Source organism: Lagopus leucura, unplaced genomic scaffold, assembly GCF_019238085.1.
Source record: "Lagopus leucura isolate 7727_CA_CO unplaced genomic scaffold, USGS_WTPT01 Super-Scaffold_73, whole genome shotgun sequence".
NCBI lineage: Eukaryota > Metazoa > Chordata > Aves > Galliformes > Phasianidae > Lagopus > Lagopus leucura.
This window is the reverse complement of record NW_024962252.1, coordinates 76,660,645-76,680,627: the sequence shown is the minus strand read 5'-3', so window position 1 is coordinate 76,680,627 and position 19,983 is coordinate 76,660,645. Positions and strand designations below refer to the sequence as shown.

The following is a 19,983-nucleotide window of genomic DNA, read 5'->3' as shown; positions in this document are numbered from 1 at the left end:
CAAGTGCCCAGCAGAAGACATCCTGTGCTGGAAGGGCTGTGGGATTGAGGGTGTGCAGCTGCTGTGCTGTGGTTGACACCCTGGCTTACCTTGGGACAAATTATTTATGTCCCTGTAGTAACATCACTGCATGTCCTCAGCTTAGCAGCTCTGGCTTCTGGCCCGGGGTAGCCTGTCTGTGTGGCTGTGAGCATAGGTATGTCTTGAGTTGCAGGCTGGAACTGATGCTTTTGACAGAGTTACAAGTCTACCCTAAGCTCTTTTTTGAGTTCCTATCAATGTGCTTGACACAGACATAACACCAGGCCACATGGAAGCCTATGTTAGAATGAAAATGATGAGAACTGTGATTAGACTGATATATCCCTCCTAATTAGTAGGAGTAATACTGCTATGTGAGGAACTAGTTTATGAATTGGAAGAAGCAGGCTACCTTAGCCTGCTCTTCTCCCTAGCAGCTGTGCAATCTCCATCTATTCACAGAGACTTGAAGACCTGCCTGGGTAAAGCCCTGATGAGGCTGTGCTGACCATTCTTCAAGCAGCAAGTCGGGCTATAAACCTCCCAGGACCCCATCCAACCTGAATTTTGCTGTGATCTCTTATGTCAGTTTGCACGTGTGTTTTCCAGTTCTTTTCATAACGTCACTTCAGAGCGTAGGAACCACATGACATGTTTTCTTCCTTTGGGAAGGACTGGATGAGATGAAGCTGGAAATAAACCTTCCTAAAATGTCCCCACTCAGGTTTTCATGAATGAAAGCAGTGCATTTCAACTTCAGGAAGGAATTTCTTCAGTCTGTGACAACTCTTATGTCCTTATGGTATGTTTCTTTTCTGGCATAAATGCAAATTACTTTAGAATGGCAGAAGAGCAAGTAAAAATTAGAGAGATAAAGAGCCAGAGATGATTTTTTGGAGAAATAACGGAAGTGGATGGAAGCCTTTCCTTTATTCAAGAAAGAAAAGTAGTGCTCCTATACATAGAAAGCTGCTGTCTCTAAAGTAGGTAGAAGGAGTTTATTTTTTTTATGAAAGGTCTTTCTTTAACTTGAGCCAAATCCATTAGAGAGTGGTATCTTCTGTATGTAAAATGTTTATGTAATATGTATTTGTGTATATTTGTTTACTTAAATCTGGGCATCTGATTTGTATGAGGAAAATCGTGGTATAGGTGAGTTATAAGTTGGTGTTGTCTTAAAGTAACAGGTTTTAAAAAATTCCTTAACCAGCTATCCAGAAAGCATGTAGCTTTATGCTTTGCCCAGAAGTGAATTCAGTCTCAGTAGGAGCTATGCTTTGCTAAGTCCAGTGTGACACGTACCACGCATTTAGTGGTCTCCTGTGTCTTCTGGGGAATTGAGTTGAATTAAAAATGCATGGAATTCTGCAAAGGATTGTCTTTGCTGATAACTGGAGAATGGAGAATAGTTAGTGGAATTTGTGCTGTGAGGGCTGGTGGCTATTTAAACAGAGCTATCCACACGGAGCTGCACCTCAAGCAAATCTGTAATTCTTGGGACTTTGCACTGTGAGAGCCGAATGGACGGCTGCAGAGTAGGAAATTTGTCCTTCATCTTTGTCTGCTGCTTTTGCTGCCTGCCTGCTCTGATTTTTCTTGTATTTCTGTGGTGAATCTGGTTCAGATTCTGCAGAAAATCTTATGCTCTGATAGCATCAGGTCAGCACATACAGTATGAGCAGGAAGCGCTGTGACTAATTTCACATCATGTGGGTCATTCCTTTTTGCCCTTCGCAAGTGGAAAAATGTGCGCAGTGTAGCATACTGTCTCCTTTCAGTATGTTATACATTGCTCTGTGATTACTTGTAGCAAGAATTCTTTTTGGAAACGTTGGTACCCCCATCTTTGTTCTGCTCCACCTCTGTTTGTGTGGCTGTGCGGATGGGTTTGTTTGTTGTCGCTTGGTGCTGGCAAAGGCTGCTTGCTTTCCTCCCCCACATCAGAGCTTAAAGATAGTCGCTCCTTGCAGTGTGTGGCAGCTGGTATGGAAATGGTTTTTGTCAGCCTGTTCTGTGTGTGACATCTCCCACGATAGCTGCCCCCACACAGACGGTGCTCGGGTGGCTCTTGCAGCATCCTGATCAGAGTGGTGACTCTGAAATGCAACACTTTGTTGGTTTTATTTTTGGATAAGGTGGATGGCTCGAAATTCAGAGGTGAGTTGAGTCAGATCTGAGAGTAATATTTGTAAGTCGATATAGCTTTACCACTGGATGTTTTCTCTTGAGTATTGACTTAACATCCTTTTTTCCCTCTTAGTATGTAGAAACAGAGTGAAGAGAAACTTTGAAATAGTACGGAAAAAATCTTGACATAAAGCCAGAGGCTTTAAAAGTGGATTGGAGGACAAAATCTGTTGGATTTTCTCCTATGCAAGATGGATGTCAGTAGAAAGGAGGCAACACAGAATGGTTGTTAGTGATAAGCAGCAAGATAATTGTCCCCAGGATTTTCAAGGGTGTAGGATACTCACATGTGCTTCTCCTTGGTGGGTCCTGGGGGGTGTGTGTCATGGATCTTTGATCTGGGACAGGGCAGTGGGGAGCCACCCCCTAAAAGGACATTGAGGTGCTGGAGCAGCTCCAAAGAAGGGCAACAAGGCTGGTGAAGGACTTGGAGAATATGCCCTAGGAGGAGAGGCTGAAGGAACTGGGGCTGTTCAGTCTGGGGAAAAGGAGGCTGAGAGACCTTGTTGCTCTCTTCCAACATCTGAGAGGTGCTCACAGTGAGAGCGGGGTTGGTCTCTTCTCACTGGTGACAGGTGACAGGACGAGGGGAAATGGCCTCAAATTGCACCAGGGTAAGTTTAGGTTGGATATCAGGAAAAACTTCTCTACGGAAAGGGTTGTTTAAGCACTGGAATGGGCTCCCAGAGGAGGCAGTTGAATCACCATCCCTGGATGTGTTTAAAAACCATTTGGATGTGGTGCTCAGGGACATGATTTAGCGGAGGCTTGTTGGTTAGGGTAGCATGGTTAGGTCATGGTTGGACTCAATGATCTTTAAGGTCTTTTCCAACCTGAGTGACTCTATGATTCTGTGTGGGGCTTCTTCCACTGAAGTAACTGCTCGTGTTTGCCTCAAAGGCAGAGCTTGAGACAGGGAAACTCCTAGCACAGTTACCAAGGGGACAAAATAGAAACTTTGAATGTGAAAAATAAACAAAGCTAAGAACGTCTAGGAGTCTCAGACTCCTCTAGAATGAGTGCTTCTACACATTGTTCATCAAGGAGTAGCCTGGCTCCCCTTTGCCATGGAGTCCTAAGGTGAGCTCTGTGGGGTGCCCTGGATTATGTACAAGAAAGGTGTGGTTCCTGGTTTGAGCTGCAGCTCTTCACATGGGGCAAATTCTTTTGGCATATGCTATGGTGGTCCTCATTGCTTCCCTGGAGAGCCTGTCCAAACAGCTCATCCTTTTGACCTGTGTCAGGAAGGTTAGGGTTTTGTATTACATCTTACAAGCTTTTCATTAGTATTGGAGTGTTGTTATATACAAAATTTTCTGGGAAATGCATACTAAACAATCTGTAACCTTTGTGGACTACTGGGCATCTGTGCAGTTGTTTGATGTAAAAGACCCAGGTTTCCAAGCAGCGTTGTGGGGTATAAGAATCTATATAGATCAGAATAAAATCAGTCTGCATATATATAGCCTCTCCAAAGGGATTTAGGGAAATAAAGGATATAGCAGTGGGAGGTCAGGCAAGGACTGGATAAGGGATTTTTGTGTAGGGACAGCAGCTATGGGTCTCTTTTTATGTGCTGTATGATTGTTAAAGGACCTAATGATAATGTTTCTATGGTACAAAAAACAAATGTGGGTTGGGGTTTTTTTCTTCTCTTTGGAATAGAGGGTGACTTTGTAGTTTTCTTGTGCTTTTCCAAGAACTCTCAGTGTGTCCATGTGCAATTTGTGAGTGCTTAGATTTTCCACAAAAGGCTTCAGGTCTTCCAGTTCTGTATTGTTGTCTTTCTCCAAGTGTCTTCCTTAAAACTGCAGCTATTGAAAGCTTCACTTGGAACAGTGGATGCTCAGAAATCCTCACATCCGTTGCTAGGTCGTTTCTGAAATAGCATTTATATTGAATCACCCAAAATCTATAGCCATCTTTGGAAATATAGGCCATAATTTCTCTACTTGCTCTTCCCTGACAGAGGATTTGTGTGTCCTTTCTTCATAAAATGTTTGAAAGGTGCTGTAGAAGCATGCAGTGGTACCATGTTAGAGCAGCATGACAAAAATGCCTTGCATGTGTAAGAATTTTGTTTTCTTGGGATTTTTTCCTAAAAGCCACTAAAACTATGGGGAAATCTACATATGGAAAAACGTTGTGGTCAGACAGTAAATGGAAGTATAACATGGCTGTGTTGCTCTTAGTGGACTCCAGTTAAAGAAGGTGTTGCTATTTTACAGGTCTGTCTCTGGAGCGCTCAACCAACTCAATAGCCTCACGTGCTCGCCTGTGCGAAAGGGAGGAAGAAGTCATGACTTGCTTTGAAACTGCATGTGTCATTGCTCAAGTGTACCTGCAGGAGCTAGAAAAGGTAAGAAATGTGCTCAGGGTGTTGCCTGGTGACTTGAGTAGAACATCCAGGAATTTTGGCTGCGGAGTGGTGGTGAAAACGTCAAGCAATTATAGATAATGAAGTGAATGAGAACAAGTCTGAAGGAGCCAGGTGTCTTAGCATTTCTGCAGGCTGAGTTTTTTAGTATAAGCAGTTGCAAAACAGCTGTTTGTCTGGTCTCTGCCAGTTTCTTTTGAAAATGTAGAAACCAGTTTTGCCTGCAGTAAAGTACTGAATATTTGGTACGCTCAGATCCTTATCTCAAGTTCAGCTCTTACTAAGAAGGATTACAGACTTTATGGAGCAACTGCTACCATGGAGGAGCCCTAGACATTTAATGTATCTGCCATTTGTATGATACACAGTACTGGATATTGAGATCCCTAACAAGCTAGAAGTTACCTTTTGGCTTGATCATAGCACCTTAGCTGCCAAAGCTTTGCCATTTCCAGGTAAAAGTGGAGGAACCTGGATCAATAACAAGTAACTGCTCAACCTGATGTTGGCTAAGGATGCTGAGTAAGATGAGTACTCAGCTCTGTGCTGAGCTGTAGTACGTGCCAGTTCCTTGCTGGGTACATGCTTAGGTATGTCTATCTCTGTAACTTTGCCTAGCAGCATTTAACAGGGACACACCATAAGTTTTCACGCTCTGTCCTCTGCCACACACTGTGCTTGACATGAGCATCAGTGAGGCAATGGACATTATCTGTTATTCTTTACAGCCTTAGACCTTCTGACCAGATATTTATCCTCCTCTCAGCAGCAAGGCTGCTGGTTTTGTTTTCAGTTGTGTTAAAACAAGAAAAATAAGCTTAAACCACACACAAAAATTCAGTAAGTAGCCAGCTAACAAATTGTTTGGTCTGTTTCTTTGCAAGAAAAAGCTCAATTACCTTTTTATTTAAAATGAAGTGTAGCCTTTTCCTTGCAAGAGGACCACTTCCTGCAGTGCTAGGCACTGAAAGCTTGTGTCCACCAAGAAGGGAAAAAGTTTGAACGATAATTTGTTCATCATCTAGACTCAGAAGGATGGAGGATTCCTGATTCACTCAGAGTCCATAGATCCTTTTCATTCCTGGAAATAAAATACTACTTTGGAGAGTATACACAGTGCAATTTCTAGCAGTGAAAGCTGTCTGTTTAGCTGATCTGGAAGGTAGAGCTTCTAAGGAAGCCAAAGCAAGAAAACTCAAAGAGGAAATGCTGCAATTCTGCCATCAAGACTCCTTGTAGGTTACTAACCCTTACAAACATTTGTCATGTTAAGCTAGGTATCCCCACTTAAACGTTGTGTTTCTATTTCTATGCAAGATGCTGGCTCTGTTGGTCGGAGTTGTACTTCTGAAGGCCTTGGTATTGATATGGAGCCTTCTGTTTTATTAGAATGGAAAGTAGCAGATGCTGGGTTTCAAAGCTCACGGAATATTTCACAGAAGTCACTGTATAGTTTATTTTAAAGTTGTCTTTGGAAGGTTTTTTGAATAGAATAGAATACCTTATGAAGGTAGGTTTTTAAGTAACCTGAAGAGGAATCTGATGACAGAAGCTAACATTTTATTTTTGGTATCTTGTGGGAAAGTGACTAATTCAAAGAGGGGTCTGTAATCCCACTGGTTTCTTTCCTCACAGACTTTAAACAACACACATTCAAGGAATATGAAGGGCAGCAACACAACATACTCTGAGTTTGAACTGTCCTACTTCCTGGAAGCAGCTCTACAGAGTGCCTACGTGACTCATTTAAAAAAAGGGTAGGTGGATGCAGATGTTAGTAGAAATAGATAAAAAATAAAAAATACCGCATATTTTGTCTCAGAACGGATGAGACTTATGTCTTCATGTGTTCTGTTGTGACTTTTTTTTGCTGCTGTTGATTTGCTTCAAGTTTTCTCATATCCTACCCCTCCCATCTGCCTTTCCCGCTCATCCTAAGCCCAGACTCACAAGTAGGGTGGGGTTCGACTATTTTATTGTCTTGACTCAGCTCTGTTCCCTGTGGAGATGAGGAGTCTGACCATAGAGAGCGTGTGGAATGTAAATACTGCTGAGTTCTTTTTGAATATTCAGCCCCAAGGCCTGGTGTAGAGCTCAGTGAAGTCTTAAGGGTTGTTTTCTTTTAGTTATTGAAGTTCTTGAATGTCTTGATCAAACCTCCGAATCTGTGTGCTTTAACTAGAAAGAACGTCATCTTTCAAAGGCCATTGGTGAGAGCACAGCAGCCCCTAAAACGGGCAGTATCTTCAAATCTATTTAGCTGATGGAGAGATTGCTGTGTGGGGAGAATGTCCTTTTATCATGTGTAAACAATACTTACACGAGTTCATCCTTCCCTAGTCCTGTGCTTGCAGCAAAGTATCGCTTTTGTTCTTAAGGAATCAGATAATGAATTTCTCACTGTTCTGTAGAATATAATTGGTCAAAGTTTTGTAAACTTCTTTAAGCAAACCATCTTTGAAAGTATTTCATTTTGGTGGGTTTTATAATCTTCACACCCAAAGATGTTTTCTCTGCTTTTCTTTACTCCTTTTTCCTTCTGAATGAAATATGGCGAGACAGAAAAGAGGAAAATGAGAAAAAAAATCACAGCAAAGATCGTTTTAAATTCTTCTGTATAAAAAGAAACCAAACAAATTTTGTTTCTGTTGTTGGAGGAAGGACTGCTCCAGTTCAGTTTGTTTTTTTCTTTTTTTTTCCCCAGTAATGATTTAAACGCATCGATGAATATGCTTGATGTTCTCTATTATTTTATTTGTAGCCAGGGTTAAAAGCCTTCGCGTACAGTGCAGTTGTACTTACTATAGCATGTCCATGCAGGGTGCCTTGAGGTAAGCCTTATTTAACCCAGAGGCTTTATTCATAAAGACCAGGTGTTGTGAAATGACCCCTTTAGCCAACTGCCTGCAAGTTTATTTGTAAGAAGTACAAGGTTCCAGGTGCAAGATGTAGTCCCAGTGATACAGGATACACGTGTGGTTTTCCCATGAGAGATGGAGGTTGACCATCTGTTGCTCAAAGAGTGGGCTTTACTGGCCCTTTGCCATTTTGGTAGCAAACAAAAAGCTCAGATCTTGCCAGTAAACTCATTAACTATGTAATAAAATAAAATCTCATTTAGAACATATGGCACTGATGTCCTCTAGGCACCTTTTGAATAACAAACTCGCTCATGTTCATTTATTCAGCAACATTTGAAATTAAATCTTCATCACTTCAATATATCCAGTGGGTTGTTTTAGCTATTACTGTGAGCCCTGGTTGCTCTCTTTCCACGTTATTATAATGACAGCCTTTTAAAAAAGAAAAAAAAAAACAAAAACAACTCTACAGGAAAACAGTTGGGAATCAAAATACATGTGTGAATTAAGCACCACTTTGATTACATGCTGAATCGCTGCAATAGCAGCAAAATGTTCTCTGTAGCTGTCTCATGATGAAAAAACAGCCTCATTACTGCCGTGGAACTGACATGGCTGTGACAAGAACAAAGCCCAGTTCGTTTGGCACCTCTTGCAGTGCAAATCAGAAGCAAAAGCCAGTGAAATTAAAGGACCACAGGGAGGAAAATGAGACAAGTGGGAATCCCCTGTTTGTGTCTGTGCCACCTGCTTGTATATTAATGTGCAGTTTCTGCCACAAGAGGGCATAAACAGCTTTGGGATATGTGAAGGAAAAGGGTGGGAGGGTGAGAAGGGAAGAGGCTTTTTCAGATATTTTGTGCGTAGGTCCCGGGAGGTGCATGCCCTTCCCCTGGGCAGCTGTGTACAAAACAGGACTATAGGGGAGCTGGTGTCTCCCTCAGCAGATGATCCGGGAAAGGAATGGTACTGTCCTGCTTTGTTCCTGCTGGCAATCTCTTGGAACATGATCAGGGATCATAAAGTCATACAGTGGCTGGGTTGGATGCGACCTTAAGGATCATCTAGATCCAACCTCCCTGTCATTGGCAGGATTGCTACCCGGCATGTCAGATTAGGTCAGGGCCCATCCTACCTGACCTTGACACCTCCAAGGATAGGGCACCCACAGCTTCTCTGGGCATCCTGTGCCAGTCCCTCACCACTCACTGAGTAAAACACTGAATTTAATGATCCTTATGTTCCCTTCCAACCCAGACCTTTCTTAGACACTGTGATGTGTACAGCTCTCTGAGGGGACAGCCACCTCTGGAGAGCAAATAATCCAGGAGGCAGAGATGTCCTTTCCTCTTTCAGTGCAGGTTAAAAAGAAGGCACCTTCCTCACTCACATGCACCCATGCAAAACAAAGGTGCGTGGTGCTAAGGAGCAAGCTGTGAGGGTCAGCAGGTCCTACAGCTGTGGCTATTCTTTTCCCTCTTAATGGACGCTAACTTAGAAATGCTGTGTTGCTGAAAGCGCATCTGCTGCAGTTGCAAATAGGATTCATCTGTATGAAGTAACAGTTATTTCTGTGTGACTCTTCTAATGGTATTTGAAGTATGCATGGAGTAGCAAAGGCAAAGGAAATCAAAACGTCAGGGCGTTCCAGAGAAAGTGATGGTTTTGGAAGCTCTGTGTGCTTCTGAAAATAATACTTACTTTTCAGAAAACCATTAAGAGCTTAGTAAAAATCAGATTTCCTTATGATCCCTCATGCTAGGGACCTGAGATACTTTGGAAAGCCCTGATGAAATTGCCTGCTAGGGAAAGCTTATGCAGTTCTTTCTTTTTATCTTTTCCTGTCATTTTTGCAGAGCCCTCAGTTCCATTTTTTGAAATGTTACAGGCTTCTGTTGCAAGGGCACTTGGAAAGAGTAACTTCATGTATGTGTTAGTGTTACAGTACAATCAAACAAAATTTTTGCCAGAATATTAATCTTTTTCTGAGGAATTTGTGTGGGTTTGCTTGTCATTTATCCCTTCTTCAGTCCTCCCAGTCTAGCACCTAATACAGGAAGCTTAGGACACTGCAGCTGTTAATTCACAAGTGAGTCTTACTGCCTACTAGATGAGTCTATGAAGGCTGCTCTGAAACTAATGCCTCTTATTTTATTATGTTGGCTCATGATCTCAGAGGTGAATGTTGGTGGTACAGCAGTATCTGTAGAACCTTCCTGCCACTTTGCCATTACATGTTGTTGCTGCGTGATAGATGGCAGCAGAAAGGCAGTCTGACACAATGGTGTTTGACATGGAAGTGTGTCTGAAGCAAAACTGCGTCAGTAAATTCCTCCATGAAGTAAAAATGGTACCCACTGACATTTCATCGATGCTTGCTGAATGTTTATGGAGTCCAGACACTGCTGCAGATTTTTATGAGTGTGGCATGCAGACTCTTACTCATTGCTGACCAAAAAAAAAAAAGATTTGTAGCTGAGAGTATGCTTTATCAAGTAGTGCTTTTGTGTTCTTTGTATTGGTTGTAGTTTCCATGGGAATAAATATGAGACATTGCTTTTGGAGCAGCCGACCTAGATAAGTGCCAAGCTTTTTTCTTTAGTTGGTTGGTTAGTTTGGGATTTGGGGCTGTGGTTTTTTTGTTTGTTTATTTTGGTGGTTTTTTTGAGCCTAGCTGGTTTGACAGGTTGACATTGGGAAACACTAAAGTGATTTGTTGTAGTTAGTTGTCTTGTATCTTTCATAAGAATCTGAGGTCTAGTCCTTTGAATACTTTTTATGCCTGTGCATGAGCTGCTGTTTAAAGAGAGAGTATGAATTCTTAGAAAGCTGGGAGAGATGTAGAAGGAGCTTCACTTCATAGTGGGCATGGTATTCCCACTTTTTGTGTGCTTTCCATTGGACAAGTGACTCTGCAAACTGCCATGTAGCCATCTCCAGATAATCTCTTCCATTTGTTAGTGGCTATTTTCAGTTACTAAATGGGGATAAGAACATGATCTTTTGGGGTCCACTTGGGCTCATTATCTGTATTTTTTTTCCAGTGATTTTGCACAGAAAACAATGTATTTCTTAATTTTCTTGCCTTAAAATTTTGTGTAGTGTTAACTAAATAATGTGACATAAAAGTGACATGACTATTTCCATTCACATCTGGTAATTACCCTATATTAATGAGGGTATTTCTACAACAAACAAACAAAAAAACAAAGCAAAAACAACCAAAAAAACAATCCATAGAGAACAAAAAACCACAGCAGCAAAAACAAAACAAAAAGCACAGATTTTCATTCCATGCTGGACTGAGTCATTACTCAATGTGCTCTCAGTTACTGTTTACACTGATGATTTTCTGCGTTCCTCTTTATTAAATTAGCTGTACTTGAATTCTAAAGCACGTTTCATCATGACTTTTAAAGTATCTCTCTTACCACCTTTGTGGCTAAAACCACAGCAGTTCATTTAATGGCCAGGTGCTGTTTCTTTCAGGTTTTTCTTTTTTTTTTTTTTTTAATTTCTGTGGCATTTTAGCAGTGCAGTAGGAGCCTACAGAATCTTTCAACTCATTATTTCCATGATCTAATGTTGACTTACGATGCCTTGATTTGAACCAACAGTACCTGGGATTTCCAGGTAGTCTGTTGAAGTCATGAGGTGATCGAGATTTTTTAGTTCCTGATCTAGACAAGATCAAGTGGATTTGCAATGGATTGCCAAGGGCTATTGATTACATCCTCATCCACTCGTCTGCATATACTTACTGCTGTTCAAAGACCTACTCTTCTTTTTTGTATTCTTCAGGTTCTATTTTCAAAAATCTCATTATTTGCATGCTTTGTATGTGAAAGGCTTCTGTTAACAGAGCTGTAAGTTGGTTATTGTTATCAGTAGTATTCATGCTTAAAGTGAAGCCTGTGCTTCTTGGCCTTCCAGTGCCTTGGAGTGGAAAGGGGAGCTCCCTCAGTGAGGTGGATTTGCCAGCTGCTGGCAGGTGTGCTCCGTCTCTTGTGACTTCTCAATAATATTCAATAGCATTCAGAACATAAAAGCAAAGCCTTAGACCTGTACAACTGGTATTGCTGTCACATGCTTTGTATGTTTCAGAGTTAAGAGCTTGGAGCGGGTGTTCTCAGAGAGGCTGACCACCATGTCTCTGTCTGGCCGTGGTAGGTGCAGGCTGCCTCTTGCAGCTGTCTGCCATGTGCTGCTACCCCTGTGAAGATGTTTTTGGTGTTTGTCTTATGGTCTGTGTTCAGCCCCAAAGATCTGTGGAAGGGCCAGAGCTTCCCGTTTTTTCCTTCATTTGCCTCAGGTTCATATTCCTTACTCTTCCTTTCCCCATCAGTTCAGAACAGGATGGTCCTCCTGTGAGGCGTCGACACTGTTTATGGCCTTGTCTAAAAGCTGGAAGTTAAACAATTCTGTAATGTTCTGAGGAAAACAGTCTGTTTTTTAGCACATTCTCTAGGTTTTCAGTCTCTAACTAAAAGCCAAATGTGGAATTAATTGGCTTTGTAAATGATCACTAATGTTCTTTCTGTTACTAGTGAATGGAATTCATTGATGCTTTTAAGACAAATACGATTATCATAACAAGAAATCTAAACATATGCATTCTTGAAAATGTCATGGAAATGTCATGTACAGCCTTTTTCTTCTTCTGAGCCTCTTAAGGAGCCCAAGGAAGCACAGGAATGGCCCATGTGTTTTAAGTAACTGAGGGGACCAGGTGCTTTCTGTTCAACCGGGGAAATGTCTTTTTGACTCTTCAGCATAAAATAGCCTGTGAATGATTCTGTTGGCTTTGGTGTGACTGCTTGTGTGTGAACATCACCACGTATCTAATTGCTTTCCTTAGTTTAAGATTCAGAAGTGCATGTATGTGTGAGTATTCTTCCCCAAACCCACAAAATGCACCAGGTACCTTGGCTCTTTGTTTGGAACATTTGCTGAAGCTTTAACGTCCAGCTTACAAAAACTTCCTCAAGGAAGTTTTCCATCCGAAGCTGAGAACATCTTTTACTTAGGGGAGAGTGGAAAGAGAAAAAAGAAGAGATGGCATCTGGTAAAACTTGCATTATTTTTTAATCTTGTCTCTTTGCATGTCTGTAGATTGCCCTCAACTGGATAGTTTTCAGAAGTCTTTTCTCTGAGTTTAAAACTTGAAGATTAAACTTGGTTGACAGGAAGGCCACACACATTTGCGTTGTGTGACTTGACGACTGTAGGCCTTAGGGTGGCATTTCATGTAGCCAAGTCTTAAGACAAACAGCATCAACTTAATTTATTTTTTTCCCAGAAAATATTTTGCAATGTTTCTTCAAATGTTTACCATTGATTTTAGAGCACAAGAAGATTTGCAGTGCATGAAACACAATCTGTGTAATTACCTTCAAAATTTAAACTGATTCACAGAGGTGGTTGTTATGGTGTGTGGCTTTTTAACAAAACCAAGATGCTGCCTGCACAGAAGATTTTCCTGGAATAAGTTGAAGTGGCAATTTAATATACCAGAACTACTGCTGTCTGAATGTCTTTAATTCAGGGCAGCATTGCTCCTTTTCTGTTGGCTTGTATTTCTTTGTGTAGCTACCAGCTTTCAGTGAAAGTGAGCTAAGCTGTTTTGTTACTGTGGTGGTAAGGCCACGTTCTTAACCTGGAGGAGCTTACAAGCTTCAGGTGCTGATATGTCCAGTGTTTAACTGTTCCTCTCTCCATCTCTTTCAGCACTCAGGCACATGGTTAAGATATCATTTGGTGACTAGGCTGGTTTAATTGCTAATGGTGTATGCATAGTAATGTGAAGATTTTTTTTTTCCAGCCTAGCCCTCTTTCACTGGAGGTTAAGCTGTGCTTGCAGTCAGCTACTCAGCTACTGGACAATAAACTCTTTAAACTACTGTAATTTCATTATGTGTCTTGACTACCAGACACAAGATGCTTAAGTACCACCTGAAAGTCATCGTCGTTTAAATCATGTAAGCTCAGTATAATTCATACCAGTCCAGTCTGAGTGTGTGAAGAGGAGATGTGGATGCTTTTAAGAAGCAGCATCCGCTTTATAAATACGAACTATGAAAAGCTTCCAAATGTGTCCTCTGTTACTCAAATGCGAATGTGATCTTCTCTGAGGAAGCCATCTGGAGCAGGCATGCTACAGTCACTGCCTCACTTGGTGCCATTGTCCTCTGCCTCAGAGTGACTCGTCTCAGTGCCGCACACTTGGTGTGAGGGGTTCCTTTCTTGCCTTCTGTGAATGTCAAGTGTGTTGACCACCTTTGGGTGCACCATCAAAATATTTCCTTTCATTCATTGCTGGTTTGCATTTGCTTTTTGTTTCATGGTGTTTTTTTTTCTGCCTTCTCCTTAGCGATATTGTGAAGGGAATGAGGAGTCTGCGAGAAGTATTACGGACTGTGGAAACAAAAGCTACTCAGACCTTCAAAATGGTAAGGGGAATGAACGGGAGAAGGGAAGGTGGGTGTAATGTGCTGTGCAAGGAATTCTGTTTCTTAACCATTGCAGTAGGACAAAAAATTTTCTTCACTTGACTGCTTGGAATTTTTTGTTTGTTTTAATACTTCTGGGAATTATATTTGTAGTGATGCACTTCAAAGTGTTATCTAATCTAAACCTCTGAGCCCTCAGGTCTGGACATATGGGTTACTTTTCTCTCACTCTCTCCTTTTTCTTTTTTTTCCCCTTGCAGTACTTTTTTTGACTGTGGTTTAAATAGGAATAGGAATGAATTTAGTTTGACAGTGCTGTCCCTTGTTTTCTTTGTCTCTTTTGTCAACGCGTGCATGCACAGCTTTTCAGATTTGCATGTAGCAGCATTAAGTACTTCTAGCTTTTGCAACAAATAAACAGCGCTTTTTTTAGACTAAAGTGCTTCTGTGTTCCTCATATAAAACTCACTTCGATACAATGTAGTGCAGAGTGAGTGTTATTTTTTGTGTTGTTGTTCCATATCTTGTAAATCCTGAGTACTTCTGATAAAGAAATTGTAGAGAAAGTTGTGTGCCTCATTAATTGGGTAGTTTAACTTAGATGGTTCTTTCCTACCTCCACTTTAAGAAATTTTGTCATGAAGTTACTCAGGATGTGATGAAATCAAGCATGGAGAATAGCAGTCCTGAACGTGAATGAGAAGTTTGCAGCCTTAGAAGCATTGCACTAATATGGCTAAACTTGTTTTGTGTTTTGTTCAGCTTTCTCTGTGTTTTGCTTAACATTTTGAAGATGGGGAGCACTGGGTTCCAGTGAATGGGACTGATCTACGTGTGTCTTCTTCACATACAAATGCAGAGTTGAAATGAAACCCCGGACAGAAAGGGTATCCTGAGGGCATTTTTGCTTAGGTTTCTCACATTTGTCTATTTTGGAACTTTTTGTTCTAGAACTGTATCTTCTGGTTGCCTTCAGATCACCTTCCCTGCATAGTCAAGAATGCAGATGCACACACCAAAGTTGGTGCAGGGAATTAGAAAAGGTGACTTAATTGTCACGCTCAAATGGTCACATCCTTTCCCAGAGTGAGATCAGGACTCAGGGGATTTTTTTTTGCTCATCTGCTTTATTGCTATGCTGAAATGAACGTAACCATCTGCTGTTCTTATACTGTGACAGAATGTGATACTCAACTGCTCCTGTCCCAATGCAACGGCAGAGAGCTATACAACACCCTTGGGGAAGAATGTTATTCCTTAAGGGGAAATTTGAAGATGTCCATCCAGTAGTTTTTCCTGGGATTTCCATTTTACTGGAAGTTGTGTTTTCATTTTCTTGTTTAGTTTTGAAAAGCTGTCAAGAGGGCAAAGGGAAGAATGTGCTTAATTAAACAAATTTTTCATGCATGAAAATGAAACACAATTTTCTTTTTCCTAATTTGTGGGATCACAGTGTTCTTTAAGCATAATGATGCTTTTTTTAGCCAAAGGCAGTAATAACATAAATCACAGTCTTGGCCTGTTCTGGTTTGTTTGGTCTTATTCAAAACAGGAGTGAAGCTAATTTACACAGCTACTGTACTGTATGTTAAAATCAAAGAAAATGCAAGTATGTGGTTCTTTCCTTTTGAAAGGCTTATCACAAACTGTACTGCTTCTTTTGTGTGAAACAGTAAAGATCTTTCTGTTGCTGGCATAATACTCTTCCCTCCATTCTAAGGCTGTAGGAAAAAATACAGGAGAGTTGGCTCCTTGGGGTAAAACTGACTAAATAATTACACACTGAGACAAAAAATGGTACTGGCTAATGTTGCAGTGCCCTCAGCCATTTTGCCTGTGGTTGCTTGCTATAAAAAGCATAGAAAAGCTTAGAAACAGAAGGCTTTCTGTAGGTTGTCAGTAGGAGTGTGGGGAAGGTCTCAGGGTTTCCAGGGAGTTGTGTGTGACAATATTTCTTTAAGGCACTGCCGTACATCCAAATCAGTTTGCCATTTGCTAGATACAGCTGTGAAACCTGTCTTTATCTGATGTTGAAAGGACAGTATGTTCTAGTGTGGCTGCATTTTAGACTAACTCAGATTTCATGTGTGGTGAGGCAGATAAAAATAAAGAATCTTGCATCAAAATAAGTTATTTTTCTGAATCTGATCACATGGATTTTCTTTAAACTCAGGGTGATTTATTTAATCCTACAGATACAACAGCTCAAGTGGAGTAATGTTTCAGTTTATCAATCATACTTACTCTGGTATTTAAAAGAGAATGACTTTTGGCAGGCTCATACCATCTCATAGCACATAAATAGCATAGAAAATAAATATGCAGCAGTCAAAGAAAAGTTAAAAAATGTTTACTGGTGTTAGGACAGGAGGGCTGAAGTTTCAGTCTACCTCAGTTCTGTGCTGTGTTTGCTGTGGTGTAGAGCACCATGCTACTGAAATTCCCAGAAGATACCCCTTGTTTTGATTTCTGCACTTGTTAGCATGCTTATCTATTTACACTGGGGAAAAAAAAATAATTAGGGGTTTATTGGATGAGTCTAAACAGAGACAAATGCCAAAGACAGTTTCACAAAGTCGAGTTAGCTGGCTGCCTTTTGGGCTCAACTTGACAGGTAATAGATATGAACTAGAAGGCAAGTATTTGAGGACACTCAATGGTCAAACGAGGGCATGTGACATTGCAGTCTCGATGTAAAGTTCCTAATCTTTTCTCTTCTTGCCACTATTACATCAACAACAAAAGAGAGGGACAAATAATACTGAGATGAGGCTATAAAGAGCTGCATTTACACCAACAGCTGAATGCTTGCTCTTTTAAACCCCTGGGCTGAGATTCGCTCACAAAATCTTGGTGCTGCAAAAGCATTGGAGTGCCATTATACTCAAACGTAGTTACATTTGTGAGACTCTCAGCAGTCTGTGTGGCAGTCAGTTGTCTTCATTCTCTAACTTGTCCCTTGTTGTTAGGCCTTTGTGATATGTGTATGGTTGTTAGGTGTGTGGGGTGTGTGTGAAGGCTTCACTAATGCATCTTTCTCTGTTTACTGATCTCTAGACTGCGGCCAAACAGCTAGGCCAAGTGCTTCTCCATTCCTTGAGTGAAGACTGTTACTGGAGCCCTTTATCTGATCCTCTCCCTGAGTTCATGAACAAGGAAGATCAGTCTTACATTAGCAATCTGCTTTGTCGGAAGCCTGAGCTATACACAGAAGAGAAGTAAGCATTTTTTAATTTTGGATTATTGACAGAAGGAAGAGAGGATGTTTGAACGCACTACAGTATTGCTAATTATGTCACTGATTGATGTAGTAGCTTTGGGAGTTCTTGTTTTTGACTTCTTATCAAGAAGCCTGCTGGAAAAATAAAGCATTAACCCTGGAGTATTTGATTTTTTTCCACGTGAAGGTAGAAAATCCAACCAAATAGCTGTCTTTGCTGAGAAGTGGAAATAATCTATTTATGGTTCGAAATAGCTCATCTTGGATATGTTTCAGAGCTTTTAATTGTGTAAACCTGCAAAAGAAGGTATTACCTAACAAATGAATTATGTATGAGATGTTTCAAGTTACTGCTCCTCTTGTGAAATGAGAAGGGGAGGCTGATAGGATAATTCTTGACCTTCTTCAGAAAAATGTGTTCTGTCTTTCAGTGTTTACTGCCCTCAGGACAACGTAGAAGAGGCTCTGCTTCTCCTCTTAATCAGTGAATCCATGGTAAGCAAAAAAGCAGTTTGTAATATTGATAGCTCAAAAAGAATATCTAGAATTTCCATGTCAAGTCTTCTGGTTGATTTTGTGTACAGAATCTTCCCTAAATAAAGAGAAATGAGGACTCTACTATATTAACAGGAAATGCCATTTCTTCCTTTACTGGTGATATCACTTCTATTAAGTGAAACTTCAGTGAAGGATTTGCAGAATTATCAAGAAAAGGAAATGCCTGTGTTCAGCATAGCTGCATGCAGTTTCTCTACAGTGCCTCTGCTTTACTTTTTCAAGGGCTTTTTCTGCAGTTAGGAAGGGCTTTTTGTAATTAACATAGAGACGGCTAGACCTGGGTCTTGTAGCATGCCAAGTGCAGTGCTACACTTCTGTTAAAATCAGAAGAGCTCGTGTCAGTGTGGCTTGTCTGGGCTGATCCATGTAGGAGGAGGATTTGGAGCAGCAATAATACTGACTGCTGCAGCCATCGCTAGGGCTGGGCTTGCAGTTGAGCAATCATATGGGCTCTTGAGCACTATAGTCTTGTTCTGCTGAGGGGAATACAGGTTATCTCTGTGTTATCCAGTAGTATGCAAAATGATGAACTGATCTTATAACTGTTATGGATGAAGCAGTATGAAAATACTGTTGATAGAGTCTGGATTGCTGTGCTGACTTCAAGATTAAATAAGTATGCTTGTATTTAAGTACTGTCTTATAGGAACTGTCTGGAGATAGATGCAAAGCATTTTGATCTGCTGCACAAAATGTCCTTAAATAAACAAAGGTCTGTGGTAGAGCAGCACAGGAACGATAACAGACTGTTTTTGGGGAATAGAACATCTGAGTATCCACCTTCCTCTTGAGTTAACAGTAGGTTGCCATTGGCTTATCATTTTAACTGCTTAGTTTATTGTTTCTACTGCTGTGGAAGAAGAAATTTTGCTTAATTCATTATATAATGAGGTGTTTTTTCCATTACACTGTTTTGTTGTAAGCTAGTGAATTTTCTCATGTACAGGTTTGTCTGGAGATGTGTTGGTTTTGATTTATTTATTTGTTTATTTATTTTTAGGTTTTGAATTTGCTGAAGCTTACAAAAAATAAGTTAACGAGAATAAGATTTCCATTCAAGGTCTCCCTTGCGATATAATGTTAACAACCAAATAAAACACATTCCTTCCTGCAGGGAGTATTCGTGGCAAGTAATAATGATATGGTTCTGTGAGCCTGTAAGCAACATGATTGGTAATCCTACATATTGGCTGGATTGGTTGTTCTTTTGGTTTTACAGTTTTACCGTTAAGAACCTCTTAAAATTAAACAGAAGTTGTACACTGAAGTTAACCTGTTTGGAGCTATCCAGCTTCTCTGACACTTTGATTGCTCTATCAGAGCAAAAATCACCAGAACACTACTTTTGTCACTTTACAAATCAGAAGGAAAAAAGAGCAGCCATGTCACCATCATTCTTTTGCTGGACTGTAACACCAAGGGCTGTTGGACCTACTCGTTTCTGATTTTAGCCACTCCAAAAAGAGCTAAGTGGGACAACGTGGGAAGGAGTGACTGAGAATGTGTCAGCACATGAAGGGGGCATGGAACAAAGACATGTCCTGTGCAAGAATGTTGATCATTAGAGAACCACAGTGTACATATGTGAGAAACTGGCTGAAAGAAAATGCATTTAGGGTGTTGTAAGCCTCATCCTACTGTCCAAAAAACCTTCTCTGACTCTTAGTGGTGCTGGGTTTCAGCTTGTGACACCGTGCTTCTTGCTTCTTTGCCTCTACTTCCATTGCTTTTGAAGGGTGTAGCCTTGCATATTCTGGTGGAATGAAATGAGAGTATCTTCTAAAGTGTTAATAAAGTGCTCCTTCAGTGTTTTGCTCACTTAGAGCCTAAATATGTAAAAATCTAGCAGTGTAGTAGACTCTTCCATAGTCTTAAAAATGTTCCAGAATGTGTTTTAACACTTGCAGGAAAAGCTTTTTCCTCGTGGCCCTTTTCTTAGTTGCCTCCTGTATTCTGTCTGTTCTTTTGATAACAGGAACCTGTTTCCCCAAGCAAAGACATCTCAGTAAACAATGAAAAGCATCCAGTTATTGGGTTTGGCACATGCTCATCCTTTGTGCCAGCTATTATTTAGCTGCCATGGCTGGCTGTGGAGCTCTCGTGGAGGAACCTGGTGAAACAAATCGGGTATCCTCAAGAGTACCACAGTCAGGGCTGTCTGTAGGGGCGTTGGAGGCCTTGTGGCTAGGTTCTCATTCCTTATGCACAGCCTGAGCAATGGTTTGGATGGATGGGCTGTTTGCGAGAGGAGAAAAATGCACTCCCTCTAACCTGGGAGGAGGCCAGCTTCTGCTGGCTCTCACAAGCTCA

The 19,983-nt window shown here is 40.9% G+C and overlaps 1 protein-coding gene across 3 annotated transcripts in view; it reads left to right on the top strand.

Moving 5' to 3' along the window:
- The window catches only part of TTC7A (tetratricopeptide repeat domain 7A), a 162,214-nt gene that overhangs the window by 14,019 nt on the left and 128,212 nt on the right, over positions 1-19,983 (top strand). For all 3 annotated transcript variants that reach the window (XM_042892070.1, XM_042892062.1, XM_042892078.1), the window contains 5 exons: positions 4,437-4,567; positions 6,221-6,342; positions 13,817-13,895; positions 16,953-17,113; positions 17,547-17,610. In XM_042892070.1, the coding sequence (XP_042748004.1) occupies positions 4,437-4,567; positions 6,221-6,342; positions 13,817-13,895; positions 16,953-17,113; positions 17,547-17,610 (557 nt within the window). The remainder of the gene's footprint in view (positions 1-4,436; positions 4,568-6,220; positions 6,343-13,816; positions 13,896-16,952; positions 17,114-17,546; positions 17,611-19,983) is intronic.